Genomic DNA, 11,441 nt, shown 5'->3' on the forward strand with positions numbered 1-11,441 from the left:
CCTAGTCAGTCACAGCACTGATAATCAAAGCTAAAGCTGAACTTTCTCATTTACCTCTTCTGATTTGTCAGCCAGACAAGTACATCCTGACAAACACATATTCAAGAACACTCATTTGGAAAGTTTGCCTCATTCTTCCTTCTTGCTGTTGTTCTTTTGCACAATCAATCTACACCTACATCCACCACATACAGGTTTCTGGGGTTTCACTGAATATGGTTTTGTGCAATTGTTGCACCTCCTTTGATCACAATGAGCAAATATTATTAAATTCTTTCTTGTTATTCACATATAAAAGTATGTAAATTATCATTTATTCATGTTTTGTCTGGTCACTCTATTCTCCTGTTCCTATTCAGACCTCTAACTAGATACATCATGATTTTCATGATTTCACATGAAAAAATAGGAGTTAAAAGTGGCTGCTGACCTTCATATATACACACACACACACACACATACACACACACACACACACATACACACACACACACACACATACACACACACACACACACATACACACACACACACACACATAAACAGACAGTGGACGGCATACATAAAAACTCATCCACCATCCATCACCAGCCTCACTACCTGGACTCTGTCTTTACAGAAGTACAGAAAACAAAGAGAAGCCATGAAAGCGTGACTGCCTTTCAGCGGGCCTTGGTGCTGATTGTCTCACTAAAGCAGCTCTTCTCTTCCCACTCAATACTCACTTCCCACTCACAGCTCCTAGCAGCCTGCACTCACATGTACATCCACCCACACAGCCATTTCATCTGTGGAGGTGCTGTAACAGGCATTCTTTCCGTCTCTCTCTGCCTCTTGTTGTAAATGTTTCTTTTTTCCTCATTCTGACAGGTATTCATCACATCTCAAATGTTTAGTAGGGATGCAGCTGAATATGAATGCATTGTTCAGATATGCACAGCTCATGCACCCTGAACTGATATAAAAAAAAAAAAAACATCTGAATTCTTGCTGTAATATTCAGCCCTGACCTGTCTCCCCCGAATGGCGCAATTTACCACAAACCTTTTTAGGCTCCCAGAGTCTAAGTCAGTCACATCATCATACACACCTTGTTACTATCAGATGATTTCATCGTTTACAGTGATGTCACCAGCTGCCACAGCAGTCCTGGGGCACAATAATGCTTTATTTCCTCCTCATCATATTGTCAACTATCATTCTGATGCTGCTGTGTTAAAAGCAGAAATCTGGCCAGAACTATTTTACATTCATGTTCTTCTTGTCCTGTTGATTTAGGCTTACAGGATCACTTCACACTCTGGGACATGTAGGCTGTGCTGTTCCAGTAGTTTAGGGGTGTAGCTGTGTTATAGGTAAAAATCAGGAGGATAAAATTATCTAAAAGTGAAAGTTAGTGTATAAGCTTCAGGTCCATCTCGTATTTGTGAGATTAAGGGAATGTGACTGAATGTGACAAAATGAAAACGCCTATTTCCATTATATTAACTTTACATGGTCATAAATACACAAGACTTAGATACAATAGGTTATACAGAACATCTTAGTACTAGGGATGTAATGATACCAAAAACACACAATACGATTTTACCACAATAAAAAGTTCACAATGGAATATTTAGGGTATAAAAAAAATGGAGAAAGATTAAAAAAATGCCCTTTACTAAATAATAAATCAGTATTTTTGTATGATTTTCCTTTTAAAGTATTCCTGCTTTCCTTCCTATTAAAATAAATGCAGCCAGCCGTGACCTGGACTGAACTGTCACTGGCACTGAATGGTTGAGCTGCTTGTACAATTGCAAAACCAAAAAGTGCTGCAGTCAGCAGCAGTCCCTTTATGAAATATAATTATATAAGATATTTTTGCAGCAGCTCTGAGTCAGAAGGAAAGTAAATACAGGATTTGGGCTGCCAGCTGGGGCAGCTATTTCAGCTAACTACCTAGGAATATACATCTACGTCAGCTTGCTGCCTGACCTGATGACCAGGTGGTCAGGTGATCATCCTATGCACTCACCTGCGGTGGCTACCCCAGATGGTTATATCTTGCATCTGCTTTCCTTCAGATTCAGAGATAAGCATGAGAAATCATTTGACTGACATCATATTGATTCTGAGCACTGTCAGAGTGCAGGACATCTTTGTGCAGCACAATCATCCTTTTAAAGTTCTGTGGGGTAAATTTTAGTGCAGGAACATTTCATTGTGATTTAGCTAGAAAACACATTTGGTAACTTATAAAGCAGGCACCCTTACCTGTTCCTTTGGTCTGGGACTTTGGATTATGAGTCAAGCTGGAGACAGATAAAAGCAGTCTTCTCTCACAGGTTGACGTCAAGATCGTCAGGGGAATATTAAAAGCCAAGGGGGGCAGCCTTGAAGTAGCACCTGGTAATGATGAAAGACAAGATCAATACTTTCATGCCAGTCCACAAAGCTGCAGCACACAATAACCAGTTTCTGGAAAAATATCAGAAAAGATTCAGAGAGTAAAAAAAAAACATTTTATGCACCCATATATCAATGAGGGAAACAGCATTCCATGTTATGCAGTGTAATTCAACCGCAGCACAAACGACACTCTTGAACATAGCCATACAGTTGAATCAACATGTTTCCTAAATGGGTTAAATAAGCGCTAATCTAAATTGTAAGCTTTTATTACACTGCATTCATTTCAGTAAGGTGCACAAGATAAAGTGGCATCTGAGTGTAAACTGACAATCACCCATCATCTGTGATAGTTATCATTTGTATGTAAAATCCAACACAACAATATGTTGTGCTGCTGTAGCTACAGCAGTTTGGAGCACAGTGATGTGGTGGAATAGTTAATGCTAACCAAAACAACCAAAAATCATGGACAAACATGACCAAAAATAGTAATGTCAAGGATAAAATAAAAGCACATAGGAGTCAAGTAAACAGCTCCTCAGTGATACATTGAGAATCTTATACACTTCAGAGGTAGTGTTGAATCAATTAGAGGATTAATGTCACGCTTAGGCCGTATTTTCTTGACCTAGCTGGCCGTATGCTGCTGCCACCAATAATCTGCTTTTGGTAACAGGGTCCATATTTGGCCGTATGCTGCTGCCACCAATCTGCTTTTGGTAACAGGGTCCATATTGTATTATTTCAATATTATCTGAATGTTGGAATGAGTATTTTATGACTCCTGAGCTCAGATTAGGGTTATTATTAGGATCACCTGCAGGTACAAGATAAGTGAATATCTGCATGGTAACAATTGTGCTTATTTACTACTAATATTAAAACCTACTGTGAGACCATATAGCGCACTGCATATTTTCCCTCAGCTTCTTAATTGACAGACACGAGGTTCAGTCTTCTCATCTAAAACCAGGCAAGAAATTTGTCAGACTAGTCCTTTAAATTCACCCTGCTTATTCAAAGGTTCTTTATTCTCCTATATTGATGAAATGGAAGATGTTAGATTTTAAACAGCATCTCCTCCACCATCATCAAAACACCACATGAGGGAACATCTTTTAGAAGAATGGTGTTCACCCTTCCAGTAGAGTTCAGAGACTTGGAGATTCAATGCCAAAGTGCACTGAAGCTGTTCTGGCAGCACGTGGTGGCCCAGCACCTTACTGAGCCACTTTATGTTAGCTTTTCCTCTGATTTGCCACCCGTCTGTACATCTTTATCAGGAGAGAGTTTAAGTCCTGATGAGGACTGCAGCTTTTCCAAAGGATCAAAGCTGAGTGAGTCAGCAGCACCGCAGGTCTTTTCTCTACCATACAGCAATAAGTGGCTTACGTACTTACATCCCACTGAAAAGAGGAAGTTAGAGTTCTGGAGGAGAGAAGCAAGAAAAAGGATGCTTGCATCCTGGGATGCTAATGTGCCCATTTTAAAAATGCAGCAGTAGGTTGATAATCACACTAAAGTTACAACAGTGTCTTGTTTTGGCACATTTTCAGCACATGGCATCTAAAGAAATGACCTGGTGGCAGCACATCTTTTTACAAAAACAGGGGCACATAAATATTAACTCAATATTTCTGTGAAGACGACAAAGGCCACTCCTGATGAGTCATCTTTGCTAACATGCTTTTTTGACAATATTAATTTCTTTACTTTTAAAGGAACAAATGTTATTTATTTTTTCATCATTATCAAAAACTACCAATGTTCAGTCCATTAATCGGTGTCATACTTCACAGTGAAGACGAAGAGCAGGACTGAAACAATAATAAATGATGCCAGCCTGTAGCTAAAAGAGCCACAGCCTCAGATCTCTGAAACCAACAATATTTAGAAAAGCAGAGGAAGCGTTTTTAGACTGGCCACAGCTCGGCCGCAGTTGAGGGTCACAAGTGAGTCATGCATCAGACAAGGACCTTGGAAAGGCCTGTGTAAATATGCAGGCTGGTCCATTACACCAGGAGATGACACACCTCAGGCAGAAGACACACATCTGCATCGTATTATAAGTTATGGCTCTATAACCACCGTCTTTCCAGCTATCTTTAAAGAGAAAAGATGTTTTGTAAAAAAATATAGTAAATAATTTTTATAGGCCTATAAACATATGTGACATTAAAAAAATCCAAGCTCATTGTGAGATGTACCACACTGCCCTACATGTTCAGCCCATGTAACTTCTATTAAGTACGGTCAAGAGTTTCCAATGAAAGAGAGGACTGAATGCTTTGAAGAGAAATGTCTCATAATTAAAAGAAATGAGTAAGGAAAACTTTTGGCAGATACCTGGATGCCTTTAGTAGATACACATTTGCACTGTGATGACACAGCACAGGCGGCAGACAGAAACCAGAAGCAGGTCTAGTGAAGCTCTGGAGCCGTGTCTGTCTCCACACTCACCACTTTGTCCAGCATGTTATTATGACCTTTGCAAAGTATTTTGGATCTAAATTATCCTGTGTGTTTCAGCCACTAGGGCTGTCCCTTTTCACTTTTACAAAGCTGACCTAGAGCGGATATGTAGCTGCCAAGAGTCTACTCTGTTAGATCAGCTCGAACACAGGGGTGAGCAAGTCACAAAAATATGACGGACTCGGGTGGCTGACTTCAGTGCAAGCAGTGTTAAGTTTAATTACAGTGAAATATAACAAGGAAATGAATAATCAGGTAGAAGTGGGACTGGGGTGTCGAGCTGCAGAAGTGAATACAGTCAGTGGCTGAATGATGAGGAGAAGACCGGGCTGCAGACGCTGGGACTCACTCCTGGGCTGGTCGTGGTGGAAAGTACTGAGGAAGAACAGAGTTTGTACATACAGTTAGTAGGAGACTGTGCATCGACCTGCGTGGTGGAGAAGGAGGTAGAGGAGGTCCGTGGTCCGGAGAAGCGACAGAGGCGAGGAGGAATGAAACAATGGAGCTATAGACTGGAACAGCACTAGGACGACAAAACGTGAAGATACTATACAGCAAATGAGAATGGGAAACAAACAGGCCTGATACGGCTAGAAAGAACTGGCAGGGGAGTGAACGTAGAGCAGGGAATAAATAGGGAGAACTAATCAGGTGTGTCGGATAACGTAATCAAGGTAAGGGAGCAAAAACAGAGTGAGGGGAGTGAGAAGGCAGGCGCAGCCGGGCAAACCTGACATACTCTGTGACGTTCTAGGTGGTCAAACAGAAATAGATTACCGTTCTTTCTATTCTGTTCTCTCAATGATTTCACATAGCTTACATATCTGAAGTACTGAAAACAAACAACAAACAAATTTGAACCAAATTCATTTAAAAATGATCTAAAATCCATCCATATGGATATCATACACCAATTTTTGGCAAGTTTCTTCTTACTTCTCTCTGTGTGAGTGTGTACACGTGTATGTGTGATGCACTCATTTCCTGCCGAGGTTCAATGGCATGGCTACACAGGTCCTGTAAAAAAAACAACAACTTTTCCACGATGTAAAAATGTGTGAGCACCATGAACCTCGCTACTCACTTATGAAGGCAACACATTGTTGAACCCATGGAAACAGTACAGTTAGCTGCAAGAGCAGCCAGTGCGAGGCAGTGACAGTACTAGTGTTATAGCAGCTATTTTCAGAGCACATTAGCTGATAAGTAAATAACTGAGGCTATAAGCTACCTGCATTGTTGAACATTTGGGATTTAGGCAAATAATAGTAACTCTGAAGCTGAGGCACACAGTACGAAGTCAGCAGGACTTCAGTGAAAAATGGATCCCAGCACTATATGACACCCTGAAACAGCGGGAGGACACAGTACAAAGGTTATTGTGCACCAGAGCTCAGTGTTTACAACTACTGAAAAGAACAGACATGATGTTTTATACATTTGTTTTCTTCTACTTGAAATACAAAACTGCTTTGAGGAAACACCAACTCATACATTTTAATGTATGTATAGTTCTTCAAAAAGAAGCTACAATAAATTTAAATCGTTCTGATTTGCACTGTATTGTTAGAAACGTTGCTGTATTGTCTGCGTATCAGATAGGGTGATAGGGTGTGACAGAGAAGTAGACCTGCAATGTGTGTAGGCTGTGTCGGCTGTTTGGTGGCTGGTCCGGATGTTTGTTGTTGTCCATCTGTCAATTGTGAATACGGTTGTGTGTGTGTGTGCCGTGTAATTAAATGCCAGTGTGATTTAATTGGTAGGGGGCGGGGCCTTCGGGATTAAAAAGGGATCCAGGTCCTAGCCTAGTTGACTTTTACTGAGCTGTATAGAAGGCTACACCAGTTCTGCTGATGATTGCAGTGTCGTTTGTTATGTGTTTTTGTAAGTTAGTCTTAATTTTTCTGCTGTGCACCTTTATTTTTTCCTTAAAGAAGTACCCCGTCACATATGGAGTCAGAAGTGTGATTTGAACTCACACCTCCATGTGGAGACCAGATTTCTCCTTTTGTCTTCTGTCCACATGGATTCCCAGGAGAAAAATGTAAACCCAGTCAAGGCTGAGGAGGCCAAGCTGAAGGAAAAGTACCCGGGCCGGGGCCAGAAGCCCGACGGCTCAGACTTCCTCATGAAGAGGCTGCAGAAAAGGCAAAAGTACTTCGACTCGGGTGAGTACAACATGGCCAAGGCCAAGATGAAGAACAAGCAGCTTCCTGTGGCTAGGCCTGACATGAACCTGGTGACTCCGCCCCCTGCCAATTAAATCACCCCAGCATTTAATCACATGGTGCACACACATAACTGTATTCACAATTGACAGACAAACACCCGGACCAGCCACCAAACAGCACAAAAAGCCGACAGCCTGTGTGCCTGTACATCCGCTTGCTCCACCTACTTGTCAGCAATTTGTGACGGGGCCACTCCGTCACATTATCACCCTCCTCCCTAAGGTTGGCAAACTTGACAACCCAGTAATATAATCCGACCATTTCACACAATCATCTGTATGTCCTAGTTCACACAAAGCACCCGTATTTAAGTCGGTCCACCCCTTCTCAGAAACATGCAATAAACGTGGGCAAATGAATCAATTAAACTTCCATCTAAACCAGCGTCTGGCCAAACTACTCAAACTGCACCAGAAGATGTCACCCACGTGTTCAATGAGTGAAGCTTTGAGTAGTGAACCAATTTTCGATACAATGGTCCAAAAGGGTTCAAAGCTTCATGCGGCCTTCTATGGCCATCAGTTAAATAAAGGATGGCGTAGTCGTAGATGCAGTGTAGATCAATAATTTATTGTGAACGTCGTCTAAGGTGCCCAGCAGAAAAATAGGAAAAAAAAACTAATATCACAAAAACACATAACAAACGACACTGCAACCATCAGCAGAACTGGTGTAGCCTTCTATACAGCTCAGTAAAACTCAACTAGGCTAGGACCTGGATCCCTTTTTAATCCCGAAGGCCCCGCCCCCTACCAATTAAATCACACTGGCATTTAATTACACAGCACACACACACAACCGTATTCACAATTGACAGATGGACGACAAACACCAGGACCAGCCACCAAACAGCACAAAAAGCCGACACAGCCTACCTACATTGCAGGCCTATTCCTGAGTGCGTGTACATCCACATACTTCGTCAGCAATTTGTGACGGGGCCACTCCATCACATAGGGGAAGACGCACACCCCTAATGTTTAAACCAACAAGAAAGCACAACAATGACATATGATCACCTTAAGTTCAACATGACAGCTGATTACACATCGAGCACAGAGATATGGAGACCTCAACTCTGACAACCTGTGCTCAATTCAAACTTGATGACTAATCATTACCTAACTTTACCTGAACATATCTCTCTGTGTATGAGAGAGAGAAAGAGAGGGGGCACATACATAACTTTAAACTTTAGTTATTAAAGAAAGATGACACCAAAAGCATCCAAACATCGCCAGTGTAATATAACGTATTGACAGGAGACACCAAAGCATTCTAAAGAAAACACCGTGGTGAACACAAGACCCACGTACTGGAGTACATGAGCTTTACTGTATGTGCAAGAAACAAATTCAATAGATTTCACAGAGAATAGCTCCATCTTAATATTTTTATTACTGTTTTGCACTGACGCTTTAGAATCCCAGTTTCAAAATTCTTTGCCACCTCACTCGCACCAGCTGGCATTTTTGGCTGGGGTGTGGTGAGAGATGACAGAAGACACTCCTCCAGTGTTACAGTTTATTGTTTCTGGCTGCACTTAATGAAATGAATGAAACAACTGTTATGTAATTTGCGTAGGGAATGAGTTGATTGTAATTATGAACTAAGGTGTTTTATTTGTGGTAAGGATAATATCATCCAGCCTGAGCAAACTAATATTCAGCTTTAGTTCATTAATTTAGTCCATCAAACATAGGCAATAACAGCCTATGAATATGTGTGTATAGATTAACACGTGTTTCCAAACACCAATAATCAGGATTACCACAGATCTTTGATCATTATCCAGTATTCAGGACATAGACATTTGTTCTTGGATAAACCTGTAAAGTATAAGAGAGATGAATCTAAAGTAACCAAGGAGAAAAGCTGATTTTCTACGCTTTCAGGTATAAAATGTTACTTTATGGCTTTTGAAAATGAAAAACATGTTCACAGAGTGCTATATAATTTTTTGAGTACCATTTCTCATGGCATCAAACCTACAGATCTGCACATTTTTATCTTTTTAAGACAAAAACAACAAAATGAGCAAAGTGCAGTGAATGGCGGTCAGGTGGCGGAGTGAGATGAAAAGAGAGGCACGGCAGAGGTGGTCAAAGAAAGAGAGAGAGAGAGAGAAGGAAAATGAAAGAGTCTAGCCTGAGGAGTGGTGGTGGTGGGGGGGTCTGGGCCATTACATCACTGCTGCAGTGGCTGACAATATGAACATTACTAACACTGTCTGTCTACACTAACTCCCATTCAAACCATATATTGTTAGCACTCATACTGTTCACAGTTAATATTAGAAAGGAAGCAGGAATTTAAATAGAACCTCATACTGTACAACAAACCATATGTACAGTTCCACAAGTTCCCCTTGTACTGTAGGAATACTCTAACTTTAAAAAATATATGAAAGAATGAAAAGTAAACATATGCCCTATGCTACTATTCCTCATAGGAATATTAAAGGAATGTTATATAAGGTTTTAAATGATACTTTTACATTTTTAATGCAGTCCTATAGAATAAAATCACATATTTCAACATGATTTTATGTGTAAATATAATAAGAATGTTCCAAAAGCCTTTACTGTATGTCTCTTACAACTGGCTTTGCACATACCGTGACTGGTCAAACCACCATAGCACAGCATCAAGAAACTGGGGGCCATAGGCTGCGCTGACTCAAGTTTATCTCGTTTTTCTACAAAATGAAAACTGTCAAAGTGATTTAAATGATACAATAAGTGTTCACACACACAAAAGAAATCAATGTGGCTTTAAGGTTACAGACAGATTGTGGTCATGTTTGAGAAAGATTACCCTCATGGATAAAAGAAACTAATATTGACTGGTGTGAATCCGTTAGGTCACAGGCCCAGGTCAGGATTGCCCGCCTTTGTCGTTCAGCCACCCGCTTGGGTGTGTGATGGATGAGCCAGGAGTAAGAGGAGGCTAAACAAACAGGAGAAGGTCAAACAGACCTGCTGGGAAATGCCACTAAGGTTTTCCCTCACAAAGACAGCAGGGTAGAGAGAGACTGAGAGAAGGTCTACGTGTTTTCACATCAGATACTTTCAGTGCATTTGAATGCACAGTTATGTGTTGTTGAAAACAGCACACTGCAATGCATTACTGAATGCCTGTGTGTGTGTGTCAAAGAGAGGGAGAAAGGGCAATAATAGTATTCACAAGAACTGAATGGTCAATACTGATTGTAGAGTTATGAATGTCTGAGAGACATTCGGTGACGAGGAAGCCGAGTGGAGAAAGAGTTCCCAACCGTTGTTGTACTTTTGTTGTGGAATGGCCAGTGCAGGTGGGTGGCGGTTACAAATTTATAGCCAATGTAACAAAAACTGCCAAGCTCTCAGTGTTTGTGTTTTATTCATTTTGTAAGAGCAGTAGGAAATTCGGTTCAAGCCCCCAGGAACAGTGCTGGGCAGTAAAAGTAATGTTATTGTCGTGGCCAAGCCGCATTATTGCAGCTTCTGTGTTCATCACAAGCATTTTTCCGAATAGAGAACCACTGGAAAAGGAGCTGCTGTAAAACTGTGAAAACATTTCTGTCACAAATTCCAAGGAATGAGTTTTTTCAGAGTATGAGCCATTGAACAACTTTCAGAGGAATGAATGGGTTGCAAATCTTGTAATCTGGCATATATTTCTTCTTAATACACCCGTGACTGAGTAGATCTGTGGGTGATGACCACTGACTTGTGTACTGATGGTGTATTTTAGTTCATGGTCAGTGTATCTTTGTTGTGATTGTAACGGTGATGGAGAAAGCACACAAAGTAGGCCGAAATAATTACTGCACAAATTAGGCATGACGTTCCACATTGATTACTATTCTTTGTTTGTTGGGTCATATTATTAATACCACTGACTTATGGCGCCTTCTTTTAATAAAGGAAAAAAGCATCAATAAAAGTGCAGCATCTGGGTAAACTCCTATTATTTACAAAGTAGTTAGCTAAATGGCTAAGGAAAATTTAGTAAATGGCACGTAGCCATTACCAGCCAACCTACTTTGTGCTGCCTTAGTTAAAGGCATGACAACGCTGAAGACCTGAGGTTGGGGAGTCCAGCTTTTTCTGCATGGGGTGGTAGACACTTTGTACTTCACCCTTCTCATCTGACACCTCCTCTTGGCAGAGAAGCAACCAGACCTGACACTAGAAATTATTTTGGACAAACAATTAATCTGCAACTTCTTAACTGAGAGAGACATCGTGCCTTTCCACTGTGCACCTGAGCCACGTGAAGTGAAACTGACCTACATAATGGCTACCTAGGACTGTCTAGACAAGGGCCCCACACACAAACAAAAGACCCTAAAATACC

At 40.9% G+C, this 11,441-nt stretch overlaps 1 protein-coding gene across 1 annotated transcript in view; it reads right to left on the reverse strand.

Moving 5' to 3' along the window:
* Nucleotides 1–11,441, reverse strand: part of map2 (microtubule-associated protein 2) — a 75,809-nt gene that overhangs the window by 38,485 nt on the left and 25,883 nt on the right. The window contains exon 4 of the mRNA XM_020607690.1: nt 2,260–2,391. Within this exon, the coding sequence (XP_020463346.1) occupies nt 2,260–2,391 (132 nt within the window). The remainder of the gene's footprint in view (nt 1–2,259; nt 2,392–11,441) is intronic.

The sequence above is a fragment of the Monopterus albus genome, unplaced genomic scaffold (genome assembly GCF_001952655.1).
Source record: "Monopterus albus unplaced genomic scaffold, M_albus_1.0 scaffold88.1, whole genome shotgun sequence".
NCBI lineage: Eukaryota > Metazoa > Chordata > Actinopteri > Synbranchiformes > Synbranchidae > Monopterus > Monopterus albus.